Raw genomic sequence first — 22,342 nt, 5'->3', positions numbered from 1 at the left:
TTTAATTAAAATTAACACGTAATTGAAGTTTTCCGCTGAGAATTCACAATGACATCAAAACATGTAATGGAAAATATCAATAAAACTTATAAATTTATTGTTCACAGATTTGTCATTAATGAACTAAGGTCGTATGCTGGAAAAATCCTCACTTGTTTACTTTGTAGTAAATGTTCAAGAGGTAGAAAAACTCATTAAATTTTCTGGAACTTCAACTAGCGTTTCCTAATATGACTGATAACCAGTCCGTGAAAAGCTTATTGTCAAATCATCTGAAAATGGAACTTTTAACGGGTGATGATTAACTGTATCGCCAAACATGCGCCAAACTAACTGACTATTATAAGAAAACAAGTATAGCCTAGGCACCAGCCAATCTAATAATGACACTATGCCATGCTAGTAAACAGAACTGCAACTACGACTCTTCAAAGCGAGGCTATCAGGTTCAGGGTCACCAGGGGTTGCCCCCAAGGTGGGGTACTATCTCCCCTTCTGTGGTCGCTCCTGGTGGATAGTCTGCTTGATGCCCTCGACAGAAGAAAAGTTGATCTGCATGCTTATGCAGATGACCTTGTCATCCTGGCAAGGTCCACGACGAGAAGGGTAGCTTGTAATATCCTCCAAAGCGCGTTGAACGTTGTTCACAGTTGGTGCCTGAGGGAGCAGATGTCTGTCAACCCCAGCAAAACTGTCTTAATCCCCTTCACCAAGAGAAGGAAATTGGACGATCTAACGCCACTTTCCCTCAATGGTGTGGTCATCCCTTTTGGAACGGAGGTGAAATATGTTGGCATATCTCGCTTGGAAAAAGTTTTACACAAAGCCAGACTATTTCCATAGACATGTCGAAGGAGTTGTGGTAAAACTAGGGGTTTAGGTCCCAAACAAATCAATTGGATTTATGTGATGATTGTCAGATCAATCATCACTTATGGTGCAATTGCTTGGTGGCCGAAGGCTTTACAGAAAACTGCCCAAGCGAAGCTCTCTGGCTTACAGAGACAGGATTGTCTGGCTATCACTGGTGACATCAGTACCACACCGTCAGCGGCCGTGGAGATCCTTCTAGATCTACCTCTTCATTTTTCTGGATCACCATCAACTGATCATCTTCAAGAGGAAGATCAAACTCTAGATCATCCTCTTTATTCCCTTTTGTCCAATTGGGACAACTGTAAATACCTCTGCTGCTCGTACTCACGTGGTTGGCTCATCCAAAAACATAATGGGTGGATTATCGACCAGCTCCAGAGCGATTGATACCCTCTTCCTCTGCCCTCCCGACAAACTTTGACACCGGCTATCTCTGCACTTGTCCAACCCGAGGTTGCTCAATATATCGTCTATCTGCAAAACAAATCAGTGCTCTACGAACTTTTATCATCGTTAGAAATAATTTCAACTCACCAGGAATTTTCTAGTTTTTTTGGTCAAATTGTCCATCTTCAGGCAACAGCACATCATCATCGTTTCTTCGACGGTGAGAAAAGAGGGCAAAGTGTCATCTTGTAGGATGTAACAGGATTTTGGTTTATGCCTCTTGGCGAAATCATTCGTTGAATTGATGCTGCTGCTGAATTTTATGGCACCCTGCATTCCTGTAACCCTATAGAAAGGACTGTTTGAAGACGGTGCAAACAAATGAATACCTCAAAAACAGTTTATTTTGGGTTAAGGGTGTATTACATAAACTTACATTAGAATTTCTGTCATTCTATATGTTTGAAGTTATTTCTACGCGGAATGCATTTTCAAAAGTGATAAGTTTGTTGGTACCAAGAGAGTTATATCTAATTACTCACTGATATCCTGTGAGGATATTCAGCAGGCAAGTCTTCCCAGCTCCGGATGGACCCATGATGGCAGTAAGTTCTCCAGATAGAAATCTGCCCGACACTCCTTTTATGATTTGTTTGAATTCTGAAACAATAAAACAATTCTCTTTTGAAAAGGTATTCACCTCATGAATAATGTAAGCCAGAACGAGATACATGGGCTTGTTTCATGATTTTTGGTTTATAATTCACTAGGTAGAAATTTTAAATTGAAAAACAGTGCACTTTGTTTCATCTCTCCAATTACTATAGTTTTCCCGTAATTAATTATTAAAAATCGAATGTGGTAGGGTGGTGACATCACGCTCCTATTCCCGCTTCTTGTTCGATTAACCAATAGGAACAATAGAAATAATCAACGTTGCCAAATCGTAAAATTACGAAGCCTATAAGTATCAATTTAATTATGGAAGTGTATATGAACCCGTTAACGTTTCAATTAATGAAATATTCTCCACATGGAATAAAATGTACATGTTTGCAAGTAAGTTCTATATCTAAAATCAGTACACAAAGTCGATAGATCACAAAATATTCTGTATTTTCAAATGGTTTTCGAATGCTCATGAACCCTAATAAATTAAATCAATTATGCATTCATGCAACCCAACAAAAAATAAGAAATTCTACGTTACAGCCAGATTGTCATCCCGTTAGCCAGCGCCCTCTGTAGTGTAAGCGACAATGTGCTCTTTCTAATGTCAACGGTTTCCACAAACTTCGTATTTTTTTCGTATTTCAAAATGTATGTTGAGTCCGGTTTTGTTAAAGCTGACTCCCGACAACTTACCAAGAGTCGATTTTGAAATGACCGATGAATTTTACTTGAAAAATTTGCAATACTTTGGTACCGAAATGGAGAATTGAAAATTGAAACGGTAGGTGGTATATTTAGTAGGTCCCTTTTATTTATATGACATTCATTTCAGACTTTGTCTTTTATTGAAGGATGAAAAGTTTTGATTCAATTTTTATTTTATCTCGGCCAAGAAGCAGTATGGTGACTGAAAAGAGAAGCAAAAATATGTACAGTGAAATGTAGAATTACTCCAGAACATATCAATCCAAAAATAACCTAAAAAAATATTTTTCGGAATGTAAACTAATGACACGGAATATGCAGCAAAATAGGTACCCGCCTTTTACAAAAAAACGTTCTATATTCATATAATTGTAGCAGTTGCATTCACAGTTGACAACAATAACAACAAAAATGGCGTTTGTCAAATTGGATCATCAGTTCTGTGATTGAATATTGAAAACCAATACACTTGGCAACTCCGCTCTAGACACGATCAATTTCATTGGTCAACAGACACGCGGCTAATTTAAATTCTTGCTTTTCGAATTATTCTTTTTTCTGCAAATATAAAGAGATTTTGGGGCCGATTAGGGTTGATAAGTATAATATACCCCTAACTCGATCAGTCTAAAAGCAAACCATATCATGAAACAACCCCATTTCTATCAAAGACTCTGCTAAGGGTGTATGTTTTGGCTATAGTACATTCGGTATTGTCTGCAAGTGAAATTATTTCAAGAATGCAAACATTCCGGAACATCAAAGAAAGCAACATAATCGTCTTAAGCAAGTGTCACTGCAATTCATTCACAAAGTTACTGAGATATTTCTACCCGCCATGTTCCTTGAGGGTGCTATTGAGGAGCGATTAAAATAGTGACTTGCGAAAAAAAACTTCAAAAGAGGCGGCCAACGCTGCTTATCATAGTGCGTTAAAAATAGTATTAATAGACTGGGGGTATTAATATACATTTTCCAATGATATATTCTGTATGATGGAAGAAGCGCGCGGTACGTTGCCCGAACAGAACACCCATTTTGGTAAAACAATTTTATTATTTGTACGTGTTCTTGAATGCTTTATCCATCCATGGTGCTTTGGCAAAACAGTTTAAATGAGTGACAACTAATTCTCCTGTATTCACTTTCAGAAAGATTCTGAAGAGTAAAAACACCAATAAAAAAACTGATTTAACTTCTCAATAAATAAATTTCGTTCAAGAAATTCACCTTTTCAAAGTTCACTGCCTTCGGAATATTCATTTTTATCGTTCGATTTGACAGCTGACAAGCTTCTTTTCGTTTCTCAAATCGCGTGACAGTCTTAATAATGGTGATCGAATACGGAAATTACGTATTTACAAATGTTCCATCACGAAAAGTTATAGCGATTATGATAATTAGGTCTACAGTCCATGTGAATTATGCATGTGTGTATTATAAGCGTGTAACTTCCTAGGTTACAACGATTTAATCGCTGGAATTCGATTCAACTTTGCAAGAGCTCAAAATTGATGAGGTAAATATCTTCCACGTGATGTTAATTATCTATTAAACGAATGTTATGACATATTTCTATTATAATTATTCACAATTCATCGAAAAAAAAAACCGACTTGAGTGATGATCCGTGATAAATATCTCAATAAGTATGTTATGCAACATACTATTTTAGAAAAGAAAATATTTGACTTTCTTCTTCTTCATCTGCATACAGTAAAATGTGGGAATCAATTACAAAAAAATAAACAATAATAATAATAAGGACCTCAAAATTGGCCAGCTTGCAGTACTGACATGAATCCTCTTGATCCCTATTTATGCGGTCATCTGAAGGCTCTTGTTCATGAAACTCCTGCACTAGATTTTATAGTCATCTTCATTTTCATCAGGTTGGAAATTTTTTCCTCTACCCTTTCAACTGAGATTCGTCAGGAGGACGAATGGTTCATAACGTAAAGTATTTTGGTGGCGACATAAAGGTCAATAACCTCTATGCCGTTCTGGCCTTGTGTACCCCTTCCTGACTGGGGTATTTGATGAACAAACTGTTCATTTTAAAAGACGTCGTGGGACCTTCACTCAACCGAGCGACGGGTCCTTCTGAATCGAGTGGGGTCGTCTATAGTGTAATCTACAGCTTCCCTGACTAGTGGGTTATCATGAGTTTCGAAAACTCTCTGATTCCTCGACTGAATGGACTGCCGTATAGTTAACAGCTTCAAATCTCTGCGGATAGCTTCATTCCGCACGAACCATGGAGCAATCACCAGCATCCTGAGAAGTTTGTTTTGCAACCTTTCCAAAATGGAGAGGTTTGACGGGGCGGTTTGTCCCCAAGCACCTGAAGCATACATGATGACAGGCTTGAACATCGTGTTGTATAGTAAAATCTTATTTTTAAGATTGAGTTTTGAAGTTCTATTGACCAGAGGATAGAGTTTAGCTATCCTCATCTGCACTTTGCTTTTGATATAATCAATGTGATTTGCCCAGGTGAGTCGGCGGTCTACCCAAAGACCTAGGTACTTGACTCGCGTTTGCCATTCGATCTCTCTGCCTGAAATCGTCACCCTTGTGTCTGGAGAAATTTTACGTCTCCCCAAGTCTATCGCCTGGGACGATGATTCTGGGGAAACAGCAGGTTCTGGCCCTGTTTCGGAATCATGACAACTACGGCATGCTTCCATCTTCGAGGGAAGTATCTGAGAGTGATTGAGCTGTTGATAATGTCCAGCAGGTATCTGATTAAGAAGTTCTCCGGGAGCTGCTTCAACAACCTGTTGTTGATTGAATCAATTCCCGGAACCTTCTTGGGTTTGGAGGCCCTAATGTACCCCTTTATTTCTTCCTCTGAAGCTGGACGGATCACATCGTCATCATTTCAAATATTCTGTATGTCAGTTTGACAGCTAACGTCAGAATTTGCACTAGATGTGTAGTAATTGGAATGATTGAAAATTGCAATGTCATAAGGAATACCCCGGGTATTTTTGAACGTAACAGACAATCAATGGCAAATCGATTTCAATCGTGTACCTATTTTATCAGAAGGTGGACAGTTTGCTCATTTACTTCAAGATCGAAATTGTATATTATTTCCTTTTGGTTTTTATTTTATATTGTCGATGAAGAAACCACAGGCGAGAAAAGACTTGTATTTTCAGTTGCTCAATCAAAAAAAAATAAAAAACCACGAAAAATCAGTGGCGTTCTTTTTTTAAGACGCTTTTATTAGCTTCACTGGAAACGGTAGATATGGTAACGGGGAGGTGAATTAATTGCTTTAAAGGACTTCATATATTCAGAAGTAATGGATATTAATACATTTAATATACAGTTTCTTTTGATTGATATCTTAATAGTTGAATGTCATTTGGAGCATAAAACATTCTGCTTAATAGCTTTGTATATACCGGATACGATTGGATTAGTTGAAGTTCAATGTTTTTTGATGCCTTGGAACAGTTAGTTTATTTATATGAGGGTAATTCAATTTTTTTGCCGTTTTCAATGTTAATGATCCAAAAACGCGTATAACCCTCAACTACTTTGACATGCTTGAGTATAAACAATCAAACTGTATAACTAATTACCTGAACGGAATGTTAGATCTAGTTTTTTCACCTTTTTCTTGTTTTGTTACCCATGAAAATTTGTCTTTTGTACCTAAAGATAACCACCATCCTGCATTAAGTATCAAAATCGCTGATATACACATGAAAGAAAAGGATTTCAAGTTAAACCAATCAAACGTCACATATAACTTTAGGAAAGCGAACTTTCCATCTTTGTATAGAGAGATAGAGGAAACTGATTGGAGTAATTTAGGTACGTCCAAGGACGTTAATATTCAATTTTATATGGCATTTTTGAGGATCATATACCCAACTTCAAAAATTTTAGTCATGTTCATCCTAAATGATTTCATTCTGATATCATAAAGAATATCAAACAGAAGGCTAAATTCAGAAAAAAATTCAGGAAATTTAGACGTGATGAGGATAGATTTGAATTCCAACGTTTGCGTGCTTTGATTGAAAGCCAAATAAAAACCGCACATGATAACTATCTTGCAAACATACAAACAATGTTGTCTGGAGATCCTAGCAGATTCTGGTCAAATGTTCACTCTAAGAATAACAGCACAGGAATACCAGGATCAGTAACCTACTTAGGTAGGCATCAACAATATCTTGAGAATCCTCAAGATATTGTTGATGCCTTCAGTAATTTTTTCAGTGAGGTGTATTCAAAATCTGGCTCACTTTTGAACGAAGTTGGTACAGTGAATAATAATGTTCATATTCATTTTCACCCCATTCAAGAAAATGAGGTTATATCTGCTACTAAAAAACTAAAGGACAAACTGACATCAGGTCCAGATATGATCCCATCATTTTTGTTGAAGGATTGTGAATTGGAAAAACCATTAACGAGAATTTTTAATTCATGTCTGATATATGGAACATTCCCAGATATTTGGAAATTAGCTAAAGTATGTTCTGTATACAAAAGTGGTGAAAAATCATATATAGAGAATTACAGACCCATATCTATTTTATGTATGAAGGACCACATCAGACTTATTAGCTTGTATGAGCCTGAGGGTGGGAAACGAATAGTTCCAATAAATTCGGCACTTCTCGTTCCCCACAACGGATTCAATATCCCCCGGAGCTTAGGGCAGCACCGGTGTCTCGTCTATACCGTAAGAGTGCCGTAGATGGTGATATAGCACTCTTAGGGCCGCGTTATGTCGATAGATATAGGCCGAGACCGCATATGCTGGACATGCTGATAGCAAGTGCATTAGGGTCTCGGGCGCCTCGCGGCAGGCCCTGCACCTTGTGTCAGGAACCTCTATACCCATCACGTGACTGTGGTGGAGACTATGTCCACCACAGACTATGCAGAGACTATGCAGAGAAGGGGACTCTACTGAACCTAATTGTTAAAATATGCCTAATACTGGTGATTTTTGTATTATGCTTTTGGCTGCACTGCCTTGACATATAATGAAGTTTGTTTAGTTAAGTTCTGTGTTTCCTTGATGTAGGTTGAAGAGGAATGTAGTGTCAAGTTGGAAATACAAAATAAAATAGAAAATGTATACGGTGTTTTTGATAAAGTAATACAACAAAGTAAAAGGAGCCTATATTAACATGGTAGCATAGGTCCGTGGTTGAAAAAGGTGAAGATGGCCGAGAAAAGAGACGATTTAACTTTGCAAATTTTTGATGGCGTGGAGTACGATAAGTGGAAATTTAGACTTACTCTTTTTTTAAAAATTAAAAACTACAATGAGGTGATAACAAATGAGACACGACCAACAGAAATAGAACAAGCTGAATGGGACAAAAAAGACCTATATTAACACTAATAATGTCAATCTAGTTGGGGCTGAATAAGCGGCTCATTACTCAAATAACTCTAGCAAATTTCAACCAAATCAGTGTGACATTTATGATATTTCATAAATACCGTTATTTTCAACTTCAACGCCAACAGAAACGAAGCAACTCCAGACATATGTTCATAGGAACTTTTTTCTTGAGACGATATAATGAATCACCCTCTGAAGTTTCGTACCGTAATTAGGAAACACCCTGTATATAAGAAGTTTCGTCCGTCGCTAATATTCGTCATCAAAGAATTGCTGCTGGACGTGCCAGATAAATTTTTTTGGTTGAATGATGACGATGATACTATATGATTGGATGAAAAATATGTTGACACACTGAATGCTCCTGACATTAATAACACAAACAAAAACGAAATAGTTGCCATGCCAGATAGATATGAACTCAAGATGATTAAGGTTGATCTTTGAGTGATATAATTAACCATTTTTAGTTTTGTAAAGTTCTTGAAATGTTTGTTTTGATGTAAATTTTATCAAAAAATAATTTGAATTGAAATAAAACAAATTTTGGAACTGCTGTTTTAACTCGATAATCTTTTCTAGATGTAAACTTCTAAAATATGTGACGTAACCTTAGCTGTGACAAGAACGGGGGGGGGGTCCAAAAAATCATGAAATTCGTGAGAGTAATTTTTGGATGGCCCTTTTTGGAATCAGAAAATCTTCAATTTCAAACGCAAATATAAAAATACGCTCAACTATAACCTAATTTTCGATTCTGTCATTACGTGTATCACTTTGCTCATACAATTTGTAGCTAATTTTTTCAAATAATTGAGTTAATTGCAAATTCAGGTTCTCATTACACTCAATCAGTGGTGTAATGGTTTTTCAATTTCAGTAATTATTTCAATAATTCAAATCAAAGTTACTAATTTAAATATTATCATTATCATCGAAAACATTGATGTGGACTCAAATAATCAATTATCAACAACAGTTTGGAGGCGAACTGTTTTTCTTGGTTGTGCAATAAAAATTACTCGACTATTTTTTTCATTTTTCATATTAGATGGGTTACAGGTTCGATTTTTCTTGAAAAGCAATTGTTTTTTGCCAACGTTTCGAATTTTATTAAATTATTCTTCGGAACAGTGTGAGAATGAGTTTTCATAAACACACCTTCCACAAAACTGTTATCATTTAAATTTGACTATTTTAAAAACATCAGACATATATTAGATACATAATAAAAATGAAAAAGAGCAAAATAATAAAATTTTCGAAACAACAACACTACACAAATTCAGAAAACAAATGAATGGTTTCATTTGTGACTAGCGTCCCGCCCCGGCTTCGCACGTTACAATGCTGATACTATATACAGGGTGTCCCTGGACTTCCTCTTTTCCTCTCGGGAATGTATAGATGGGGTCAAAATATCACCAGTACTTCATATAACTTTTTTTCCTAAAAGTCTTCGTAACCAAGTTACGGGCCCTCGAAGTTACAAAATGAAAAATGTTTTTCTTTGATAACTTTTCAAGTGAATATTCAAAATCATCCAAATTTTGGTAATTGACTAAACAAATGAATTCCGTCGATGAGCTTTCATGCAGGAGTCAGTTGTTTTGCTACAAAGTCAGGAACGGACTACCCCCGATGGTCCACACCCCAAAACTTTGAAATGACAGATATTTTTCAATATTTTTCAACAAAATAAGGTTACTTGGACAATTTTATGAATAAAAGTACTCGTGTGGAAAGTCGATCGGAGCAACGAGTCTTGATAAAAATGTAGTTCTACTCGACGACATCAAACCCGCTCGTCCACCATTATTTGAAACGAATAATTATCAAAGCAGAAAAAATAATGATAACGTTAATTCAACAACATTTATAACAGGAATAATACAAAGTATGCTAAAATGAAGTCGTAAACAAAAAGTACAGTACCTATATGGAAGTTTAAGTCACAATTGTGATAGCAGATATTTTTTTAAAAGAAATATCAAGTTCTGTAGATTCGTGGTGTTTTTAAACTAACAAGCTACTCTACTATGAAATATCGAATTCATTCCATATTTTGTATGTACATAATACGTGTGGAATAATCACGTTTCGTGTTGATCAGTTATCTGAATCTCATGAAACTCAACATTCGAATGTTTCAAATTCTTCTTCACAGCTAAACTGTTGAGGAGTTTCACTGATAATTATAATTTTATGGGAGAAATTCTTCAACACGAATCTAAATTTAGCTGAAAAAACGCACATCGGAAAAAATATTTACTATACTAATAAAAAGCAAACGAATGAACCACAAAAACGGCTGCACATGATCAAGTGAAAAATATCCAGGGAATAATTATGTTCCATTTCTTTCACAGATGTTGACAAAAAAACCTTTTAGAAAGTTTTGATAAAAAATGAGAAACTGGAATGCGATTTTGTTTTGTTGAGTGGTGCGTTGTCATATGATTATCATTGTATTGTCAATATTCTATAGGATATTTTGAATTTTTTTGATATGGCCAAACTGTTTACATTCAATGAATATGCAGATATGCATGTATTTTATGGACGAGCATTTTGTAATGCTGCAGAAGCTCGTCGTTTGTATTCCGGGCATTTTCCCAATCGAACGGTACCGTCAAGAGAAACATTCGATGATCCTTCAATGAGCATCAGAAATCTATCAGAACAGTTCCATACATCCAAGTCCACTATTCATAGAATAATTAGGGAACAACTGCTCCACCCATTTCACATCCAGAAGGTACATGCCATGACACCTCAAGATTTTCCAGCACGACTGGAATATGCCAATTGGTTCATGGATAGGCAAAGAGAGGATATGACTTTTATTAATCGAGTTTTATTCACTGATGAAGCAGGTTTCAGTAGAGATGGAGTTATCAACTTTCATAATCTCCATATATGGGCCGAAGAAAATCCCCATAGGATATTGCAAACCAAACACCAACGGAAATTCAACGTGAATGTTTGGGCTGGTATCATAGGAAACCATCTTATAGGACCATTCGTTCTACAGGACCGATTGAATGGAGAACGTTATTTGGAGTTCATTCAGAACGATTTGAATGGACTTTCGGAACATGTTCCATTGCAAACCCGAAGAGATATGTGGTTTATGCATGATGGCGCTCCTCCTCATTTTAGTTTGATTGTGCGTGACCATCTGAACCATATTTTCCACAATAGATGGATTGGTAGAGGTGGGCCATATTCATGGCCATCGCGGTCTCCGGATTTAAATTCATTGGATTTCTTTCTGTGGGGGCATCTAAAAAGCCTTGTTTACGCTACACCTATTCACACAAGAGATGCATTGTTGAATAGAATAACATTACATTGTGAAGCCATACGAAACGACCCTGGAATGCTCTTTCAAGTACAGAGAGGGTGTCTTCGCAGACTAAGAAAATGTATAGAGAGAGAAGGTGGTCATATCGAGCAGTTTCTGTAGCGGATTTTTCATTTCTGTTTGCTCTTGAGGCTCTTGAGTTTCGTTAGTTAAACGTGTTTGCATTATAAAAATTCGTTATGAACATTTTACCTATCATTTCCATTTTTCTTAAAAACTAATATTTTCGAATAATGGTAGGCATCTCAGAATAAATGTTGTTGAATTAACGTTATCATTATTATTTCTGCTTTGATAATTATTCATTTCAAATAATGGTGGACGAGCGGGTTTGATGTCGTCGAGTGAAACTACATTTTTATCAAGACTCGTTGCTCCGATCGACTTTCCACACGAGTACTTTTATTCATAAAATTGTCAGAGTAACCTTAATTTGTTGAAAAATATTGAAAAATATCTGTCATTTCAAAGTTTTGGGGTGTGGACCATCGGGGGTGGTCCGTTCCTGACTTTGTAGCAAAACAACTGACTCCTGCATGAAAGCTCATCGAAGGAATTCATTTGTTTAGTCAATTACCAAAATTTGGATGATTTTGAATATTCACTTGAAAAGTTATCAAAGAAAAACATTTTTCATTTTGTAACTTCGAGGGCCCGTTACTTGGTAACGAAGGATTTTAGGAAAAAAAGTTATATGAAGTACTGGTGATATTTTGACCCCATCTATACATTCCCGAGAGGAAAAGAGGAAGTCCAGGGACACCCTGTATAAATACACTCACCGGAAATTTGAAAGCATGAGGAACCTACCTGAAAAATTTCTGCCTCCGAAAATATACCGATATAGAGAAACAGTGATGAATGAAATAGATGCTTATAAGGTGGTGTTTGTCTTTATCAATGACAGAAAAATGACAATGAGAGAAAAAAAATTATTCAGGTATTTCACTGATAAAATATGCAGTATTAAGTAAAACGACATCCCTTCTAGTGTTAGCACTATCGTATTTGAGGATACGTATCATTTCGCTCAAAAGTCTTTTGGATAAATATGGTTGAGAATCTAGAATATTCGAATGTTCAAACTCAAACAAAAATCCATGTTTAACAAGAGCTGTGAGGTTTTTGCCATCTAGTTCATTAGAGTCTTTCATGTGTTCTAAAACTCGTGTTTCAAGATATTATCCGGTTTGATCAACCGACTTATTGAGCTTTTTGACCTTTGCAATACTTTTTAAAATGCCATTTCGAATGTAGAAAATGCCATACAGTGTGTAACAACGAAAACTTAACAGAGCTGTTTTTGAATATAAAAAGTAAGATTTTAAAAAAAAACTCGGACACGTCGATTTCTAATTGAAGGGGGACACCTTTCAGACTAATCAGATTTTTTGTAGTACGCACCCCCTCGGAGGGGTGTATCCGACGACCCTTATTTATATAGGGAAAGTAGGTCGAGTGGCACATTGTTTTAAAGGTCTTTCGAATACCTTTACACCTCTGTTAAAAGAAAATTTTTGAAACGATTCGTTTTCGAGATAATTTGAAGTTTGAATTGCCATGTTAATAATACATTAGACAGACCACTCGGTAACTTGTATGCCTAAATAAAAAAAATTCAAGCAGTTCTTCTTATCAGTTTTTTGTTGAATAAAATCCCATTTTTAAAATCAATACCCAATCCTCTTCTTCTAGTTTTCATTAGTACATCGTTCGATTGTTTTGTTTAATCGGGTCGTGTATTGTTATTTGTTTAAAAATGCCTTACACTACTGCTGAAAGGGTTTCAGCTATTGCTTTATTTTTTGGCAACGACCAAAATGCTAATAGAACATCAATTTTATTTAACGAGCAAAACCCTGCTGAACACCTGAGTAGAAATCACGTTCTGGATTTGGTCACAAAATTCAGAGAGACAGGTTCGGTTTTAAATAAGAAAAGAAATGTTCAGAGAAGGGTAGTGAATGACGATATTGCGATTGGAGTGATTGGTCAAGTCATCGCCAATCCCAGGTTAAGTACCAGAGGTTTATCAGCAATGGCTGGAATAAGCCATATGAGCGCATGGAGAATCCTCAAAAACCAAAAATTCCATCCTTACAAAATTAAACTTGTTCATGAACTCAATGAGAATGATTTTGACCGAAGACAGGAGCTTTGTGAGGGCATGAGTGAGAGCTTAATGCAAAATTCCGAGCTGCTTCATAACATCTGTTTTTCGGACGAAAGCTCATTTTATTTAAATGGTTGCGTGAACCGTCACAATTGCCGTTATTGGTCGGATGAAAACCCAAGACAATACGCAGAAATACATACCCAACATCCCCCAAAGTTGAATGTCTGGGCTGGAATATTAGGCAATCATATTATAGGTCCATTTTTCATTAATGGAAATTTAACCGGTGATTTTTATTTACATACAACTTCTTGAAGAGGCAATACAACCTCGTATAGTTGAAATAATTGAACAGGATCCAAGATGTCACGATGAATTTATCCATTTTCAACAAGACGGTGCACCACCCCATTATGCCCAGCGGTTCGAAATTTTTTGAATAATCATTTTGAAGGACAATGAATTGGCAGAAGAGGTCCAATTGAATGGCCAGCACGATCACCAGATTTAACACCACTGGACTCCTTTTTGTGGGGATATTTAAAGTCTAAAGTTTATGCTACACAGCCAGCCAATTTGGATGAAATACGTCGTAAAATTATTGATGAATGCCGAGCTATAACTCCTGAGATATTGAATAATGTAAGAGCAAAATGGCGCACATTTTGAATATTTACTCTAAATTTACTATGTGAGTTACCCTTATTAGGTTTCACTTTTATTGTGTGTCCTTTAAAAACAATTATTGGGATTTATTAACCCTAAAACACTTTTTTTGAACTCCTCGTAATAAACAAATAATTCTTACTTTTTTACGAAATCAAATGGACACGTATTAGCAGGTTGTCATAAAAAGCAAAAATTTATTTTTTTTATGAAAGTTCTGAACGTAAATTGTACCTTAAAAACAATTTGATTTATTCTAAAAAGAGTTGAACTCAATAAAAATACCTTTAAATCTTCAAATTATCTCGAAAACTAATGGTTACAAAAATTAGAAATCGACCTGTCCGAGCTTTTTTAAAAATCTTACTTTTTATATTAAAAAACGGGTCTGTTAAGTTTTCGTTGTTACACACTGTATACAACACATACAATCATCGCAAGTCAAATAAAAGCTTGTAATGCAATAAAAAGAGTTTTTGGTGTGTAAATATATACACATTTTCCTCGACCAGTATCATTATAATCATTCAGTACAAGCAATAAGTATTGGTCCCATACGGAAGATTTTTTTTAAACATTCTATAATCTTCGAGATCTGTTGAAATAGTATTTTTACGGTCCATTCATGTTAATTAAAATAGCACCAGATCACCTTGTCAAGACACTTGACCGAGACATCGTCAAATTTATAATCGGTATTCGAAAGGTCAACAACTCCGGTTAAAAAAAATTGAAAGGTTAAAGAGAATGAAACGAAACGTATTTGATACTTTGAAACTTATTTCCTGGTAGTCCTTAACTACAAGAATTCTTCTTAGATGTGTTTGCGTTTGATAATATTCTGCAAAACCGACTTAAGACAATCGTTAGATGTAACCCCTAAGGAAGTGTGCAATTCACTTTTTCAGCAAACAAGAGTCGTTGCTGAGTCTTTGAGATTCAAACTTCTTCCTCGCACTCAATTCACATACCATTGATGATGTATGTCACTGTAGCAGACGAAACGTCTTACTTCAGACCCACTACATTCAACTTGCATAGTCAAAAAACTTACTCAATACTTTCAGGGACAACATAATTTGTTGACTATTCTTTTGATACAATTCATGGAGAGTGAAGAGCTATTACGCTTGATATTTCTAAAACCCTTTGAACGTGTGTGGCATGAGTATTTGTTGGCCAAACTTCGATGCTATATCTGTCGAATACTTTATCATCAACGCTGGTGTTCCTCAGGGATCCATATTGCCTCAAACACTCTTTTTATTGTATATCAATGACTTATTAGAAAAACGAGGAATCCAATATATTGCGTTGCTGACGACAGCACACTTGTCTCGTCATTTCAGTTGAATTCCAGGATATCTGCTGGGGATATACATCTTCACCGACACCAAGAGGTTGCATATCTTGATGAGGATCTAGAAGACTTGGCACATTTGATTCCACCTCATCGTTTTGAGGTTCAACTCAGTACACCTCGAACTTCACTGTTTAAGAATTATTTCATCTGGAGAACTGCGTTTATGTGGAATAACGTTTTTCCAAATGGATTTAATATCTAGCGATTCAAATCCAATGTAAATCGCTACTTTCGCACAGGCACCTCTCAGAGAGTGCCTTAAAGATTTCACTGTAGTGCTTGTGTTTTGTCCTTGAAAAAATACCAAATTTCTTGGTACTTGCATAGATAGCAACATGGCATGGGAGTTAAGTATAGCTAAAGTGAATAAAAATGTTAATTCGGGATACGGTGCTTTCAGCCAATTAAGATCTGTCTTCAACAGAAAACAGCTCTAAAATGTTTATTTTGCCCTTATATACTGGCACATCTTCTGTGTGGGGTTGCTCCTCCAAGCTTCATAAAATTTATGTATCCCAGAAAAGGGTTAAACGCCTGATATTCAAATTTGATTACTGAGAGTCTTGCAAAAAACATTTTATGGAAAATGGAACCATCTATATACATACATCTACAATGTGCATACTATTTTTCAAAAAATATTCACACGATCATCACCGAAACTCCAAAATTCATTCGTATCTAACAAGGCATGGTGATTTGATAAGGCTTGAAATACACTCAAACCTCGTTTTTTGAAAACTATCTATTTTTTACAGGTGCATGTACATGTACATGTATGTATATACAGGGTGTAACTGAATAAGTGTGAAACATTTAAGGAGGTGATTCCTCATCGAAAAAAAGATAGGATCTTTCATATAAAGAAACTTCGTTGGAGCATCCCTTGTTAAGATACAGCCCCTCAAAGGGGGTACATAAAATTTGTATAACAATTTTTTCACAAGCACTGAAAAAGTTACAATATTGAAATTAACCTGACGTTTTGTACTACTACTATGTTTTTTATGCATGATGGGGCTCCCGCCCATTTTAGTCAAGTAGCACGTCAGCATTTGACTGAAACATATGCAAATCAGTGGATAGGTCGAGGATGACCACAGAACTGGCCCGCTCGATCCTCGGATCTCAATCCTCTCGAGTTCTCTATTTGGGGCCATTTACAGCATTTGGTTTATCGTATTCCTGTTCGCGATGTAGAGGACTTGAGAAACCGCATCATTGATGCGTGCAGGGTAATCAGAGAGACTCCAGGAATATTTGAGCGAATACGTGGCTCAATGCATGCGTCTAGACGCATGCGTAATGTCTGAAGGTAGACTTATTGAACATTTACTATGATTCCTACATGTTGTGTGTTTTGTTATTAATGAATTAGTTTTGTTTATTACCCTTTAATCGTTTAATGCAGGTACTAACTACAAAATAACAATAAATCCAGTTCGCATTTATGACGATGTATCTCTGTAGTTGTTCCTAAAATAATGTTTTGCTGCGAACTGGTTTATTTTGGGTAAAAAACCCAAGAGACATTTTTTGTTTAGAATGAAACAGGCTATCGGAAATAAATTTTCAAATGGTAAACAAATAATAAGACAAAAAGTTACATTGGAAATAAATTTTAGGGGTTGCGTTTTCCACCCCTTACAACCTTGGGGTGAACCAAATAAATAACTGGCTAAGTGTCTTTTTGGTAGTACAAAACGTTAGGTTAATTTCAATATTGTAACTTTTTTAGTGCTTGTGAAAAAAATTGTTATACAAATTTCATGTACCCCCTTCAAGGGGCTGTATCTTAACAATGGATGCTGTAATAAGTACGCTACAAAATGCCTAAGTGCCAACTGTCATCTGTCTCGGGGGTCACCGATTAAACGAGTCAAGCCCAGATCGTGTATGATTCCACATCCTAGCCCTAGCCATCCTGTCCATATATATGTTCAATAACACATGGCGCAGTCGGGAAATTGGAATTGAATATTAAATCTTCAATCATCCGATGCTGATAAATAGCAAACACGAAAAGTGAAAGGTTAGTTAGTCAGTCATCAATCAAAGAAAAGCTGGAACATGGATTTTCGTGGCATACCACCCATGGTCATGTCCGGTAACCTTGCCGAAAAGTGGAGGTTCTGGAAGCAGAGGTTTTTAACATATTTGAAAGCAACCGAAATCGCTAAGAAGGAAGAAGCGACGAAATGTGCTCAACTCCTCACGTTGATAGGAGAAGAAGGTATGAGAATTTACAATACTTTCACTGCAGATGAGGAAGACACCTTAGACGAATTATTGAAGAAGTTTGACCAGCATTTCATTCCTAAAAGCAACTTGACGTACGAAAGACATAAGTTTTTGACATATAAACAAAAAGAAGGGCAAACTATCGAACAATTTATAACAGAGATCAAAAATTTATCACATAATTGTGAGTTAGGTGACTTAAAGGACTCGCTAGTGAAAGATATTCTGATTTGTGGTCTCAGATCAGAATCTTTGAGAGGAAATTTATTACAAAAGGATGTTAAAACTCTTGAGGAAGCGGTCAGTGTATGTATAAGTATGGAAAATACCAGGGAACACAACAAGCAGATTTCCAATGGTCAAGGCGAACACTCAGAAGATGTTGATGCTGTTAGTTCCAAGGAACGACCAACTAGAAAACACTGGAATGGTCCACAAGCGAGAACGAGTAACCAGCAGTGCCAAAAATGTGGAAGAAATCATGGCTATGGAAAATGTATTGCATTTGGGAAGAAATGCGATAACTGTGGAAACCTCAACCACTTTGCAGCGTTCTGCAAGAAGAAAGTTGGACAATATAAAAGGGATGGTAAAAATTTATATAATAAGTATAGTAAAAAGTCTGGAAATAGTCATAGAATTCAATTGATAGATAAAGATGTTACAGAGTATTGTAGTAGTGATGAGGGCAACTATGAAGAGAATTATACTTTTGTAGGTTCCATAGAACATGGAGACATGAATGATGTTAAGGAATATTTTGAAAATTATTCAACAAATAAATCTAATGGCAATAAATGTCAAAATTGTATTTATACAAACAGCCTTGTTCTTGATGGTACTAACAATTCTGAACTTTCAGGCAGCACAAGAAATATTAACGAAATACTTTCGGTATCTGAGATGGATGTGGAAGCATGGCTCGCGGAGGTCGAGGTCAATGGAAAGTACCTCGTTAAAATGAAATTAGATACAGGAGCAGTAGCGAATATAATCCCCATGGACATTTTGAAAAGAATCGAGTTTGACACAGATAAATTACAAAGAAGTACAGTTAAATTGAAATCATATACAGGTAATCAGTTGTCTATAATAGGCCAGTGCTATCTTGAATGCCGGTATAAAACCAAATTGAAAACTATTTTATTTCAAGTAGTCAGTACAAAGAGTTGTCCAATATTAGGCTTACAAGCATGTTTGCAGTTCAATATAATTAAAAGAATTGATAATATTGAAGAAAATATAGAAAATAAAGATTCTAAAATATTAGTTAGTAAATTTAAACATTTATTTGAAGGTATAGGCAGTATTAAAAAACCTTACCATATAGAATTGAAGCCAGATGCACAACCAGTCACTTTTTTGTCTCGTAAAGTACCCTTTGCAGTACGTGATAAGTTGAAAGAAAGTCTAGATAAGCTTGAATCTGACAAAATAATTGTTAGAGAAACAGAAAGTGCAGAATGGATTAATCCTGTTGTTTTAGTTAGGAAACCTAATGGGTCTATCAGAATATGTTTAGATCCTAAATACTTGAACATGTCTATAAAGAGACATTTTTTTCAAATACCTACTTTGGATGAATTAACATCCAAATTGGCAGGGTCAATAGTATTTAGTACTTTAGATGCCACTCAGGGTTTTCTACAAATTCATTTAGATGAATATAGCTCAAAACTTTGTACATTTGCCACACCCTTTGGAAGGTACAGATTCTTACGTCTTCCATATGGCCTAGCAAGTGCTCCAGAAGTATATCAGGAGAGAATGATAGAGATTTTTGGAGACATCGAAGGCTGTAACATATATATCGATGACATTATAGTTTATGGGAAAAATCAACAGGAACACGACAAAAGACTAGAACAAGTATTTAAAAGGGCTGAAGCTTATAATGTGAGATTTAATAAAAGCAAATGTCAATTTTCTGCTAAAGAAATAAAATACATGGGACATATAATCTCTAAAGAAGGCTTAACAGTAGATCATTCTAAAGTGGAAGGCATAATAAATATGCCAAAACCGCAAAATGTAAAAGATGTTCAGAGATTTTTAGGTTTACTAAATTATGTGGCAAAATTTATAAGTAATCTATCAGAAAAAACTGCACCACTAAGGGAATTGCTTAAAAAGAACATAGAATTTTATTGGGGTAAAAAACAGGAGCTAGCCTTTGAAATGCTGAAAAAGGTGCTTTGTGGGGCACCCTGCCTCAAATTTTTTGATGTAAAAAGCTCAAACATTACAATATCGGTAGATGCGTCAAAGTCAGGAATGGGCGCAACAATTCTCCAAGATAATATACCTTGTGCTCATGCATCACGTGCATTAACTGTAGCTCAACAAAATTATGCACAGATTGAAAAAGAACTTTTGAGTATATGGTTTGGTTGCTCTAAATATCATCAGTATATTTTTGGAAAATGCTTTGTTGTAGAAACTGATCACAAACCATTGCTATCTATTTTTAAAAAACCTATAAATGAATGTCCTGCTAGGTTGCAAAGGCTCTTAATACAACTTCGAAAATATGATTTCACAGTAACCTATAAACCAAGTAAAAGTTTGATCATTGCGGACACTCTATCTCGAGCTTATGTAAATAAATATTTTGATGAAAATATTGATATAGAGCTGGAGGCTCAAGTTTGCTTAATAAATGAAAACGTAAATGCAAGTGATGGGAAAATGCAACAGATTAGGAAGCTCACTGAAAAAGATCCGCAGTTATCATCTTTAAGGAACTTGATTTTGAAAGGATGGCCAAATCAAATGAAAAAACTATCTGAAAATTTGAAATGTTTCTTCAAGTATAGGGCTGAATTAACAACAGCCAATGGTCTTGTATACAAAGGCACTAAATTGATAGTTCCTAAAGCACTTAGAAATGAAATCGTCGAAAAAATTCATTTGGGACATCAAGGGGTAAATAAATGTTTATCTAAAGCTAACAACTCTTTTTACTGGCCATCAATGAATAAACAAATACAAGATAAAATACTCACCTGTACAATTTGTCAACAATTTCAAAGAAACAATTCCTCCGAACCTATGATTCCACATGCCATCGAAAAGAAGCCATGGGTTAAAGTTGGGGTAGATTTATTTCATTTTGATAACAATTCGTATTTAGTGGTTGTCGATTATTATTCAAAATTTTTTGATATTGCCAATCTAAACAAGGATCTGACAAGTGAAAACGTTATTATAAATCTGAAGTCAATATTCTCTAGACATGGTATTCCACATACCATTATTTCGGACAATGGTCCAGAATTTAGTAGCTTCATGTTTAAACAGTTTTCAAAGAAATGGGAATTCAATCACATTACCTCATCCCCAAGATATCCACAGTCAAACGGGGAAGTTGAAAGAACTATTCAGACTATAAAAAACACACTAAGAAAATGCAGAACAGACGCATCAGATCCTTATTTAGCATTGTTATCTATAAGAAATACGCCACTAGATGGGCAAAACTCACCTGCAAACATTTTATATAATAGAAACTTGAGAGAACTACTTCCAACAAGTAATCTCCAAAGAGAGTATCATTTTAACAAAAATACATATGATAGTTTTATTGACAAGTCTCAAAAAAGACAGAAATTTTATTATGACAAAAAATCTTCTAGATTTACAAACAAAATTGATATAAACAGTAAAGTTTTAGTTAAAAAGACGCTTCAGGATAAATGGGAATATGGTATAATTTTAGATAAAGTAGGTGTAAGATCATATAAGGTACTATTGGAAAATGGTAAAACTCTTGTCAGAAATTCTAAATTTCTTAAACATTGGAGAGAAAATCACAAACCACTATCCAACAAATCTCACTGTAGAGAATTATCTAGTCAACAGTTTGACAATAATGTTTATTTAAATGTAGTACCTAGTAGTAGCAACAGTGCGAACAGTATGGATAGAGAAATTAATGGTGCGAGAAGTGCTGATAGTGAAGTTTTAAATCAAAGCGTAGCATCAGATCAGAGTTTAGTTGAAAGTGCATCTGATCTAGATAATTCAAATACCATCGAAGGTGAGCCTACAGAGGCTAATTGTAAAATGACTACAAATGTACAAAATGCACGTCTTGAAATGAGTGGTAGTAATAAACAAACCAATTATCCTGAAAATCTGATTAATTTTGAGACTTTGTCAACCAGAACAAGATCAGGTAGAATGAGCAAAACGCCAAAAGAATTCCATAATTACTACGGCTTCAAGTAATTTCAAAATTTATCAACTGTGTTATTTTGTCAACATATTCTACCTGATTTTCTACTTGTCGTCACAAGACGATTTATTATAATATTTTATGGTGTGGTGAATTGTAAATTACTGTTAATTGTGAAAATGTTTAAGTATGTATCAATAAGTACTGTTATTCTCATTACAAACATGAATATAATTTTGAAAAAAAAAAAAAAAGGAAAGATGTAATAAGTACGCTACAAAATGCCTAAGTGCCAACTGTCATCTGTCTCGGGGGTCACCGATTAAACGAGTCAAGCCCAGATCGTGTATGATTCCACATCCTAGCCCTAGCCATCCTGTCCATAT

The 22,342-nt window shown here is 35.5% G+C and overlaps 1 protein-coding gene across 2 annotated transcripts in view; it reads right to left on the bottom strand.

Moving 5' to 3' along the window:
- LOC111510979 (ATP-binding cassette sub-family G member 1) overlaps positions 1-22,342 on the bottom strand; it is a 46,444-nt gene that overhangs the window by 21,933 nt on the left and 2,169 nt on the right. For both annotated transcript variants that reach the window (XM_074181771.1, XM_074181770.1), the window contains exons 2-4: positions 1,806-1,923; positions 1,411-1,609; positions 1,205-1,350 (exon numbers count right to left, since the gene is read on the bottom strand). In XM_074181771.1, the coding sequence (XP_074037872.1) occupies positions 1,205-1,350; positions 1,411-1,609; positions 1,806-1,923 (463 nt within the window). The remainder of the gene's footprint in view (positions 1-1,204; positions 1,351-1,410; positions 1,610-1,805; positions 1,924-22,342) is intronic.

Source organism: Leptinotarsa decemlineata, unplaced genomic scaffold (genome assembly GCF_025532065.1).
Source record: "Leptinotarsa decemlineata unplaced genomic scaffold, Ldec_3_MD MMD2_tig00026314_RagTag_RagTag, whole genome shotgun sequence".
In the NCBI taxonomy this organism is placed as follows: domain Eukaryota; kingdom Metazoa; phylum Arthropoda; class Insecta; order Coleoptera; family Chrysomelidae; genus Leptinotarsa; species Leptinotarsa decemlineata.
Note: the sequence above shows the minus strand (reverse complement) of the source record. Positions and strands in the feature narration are given on the sequence as shown.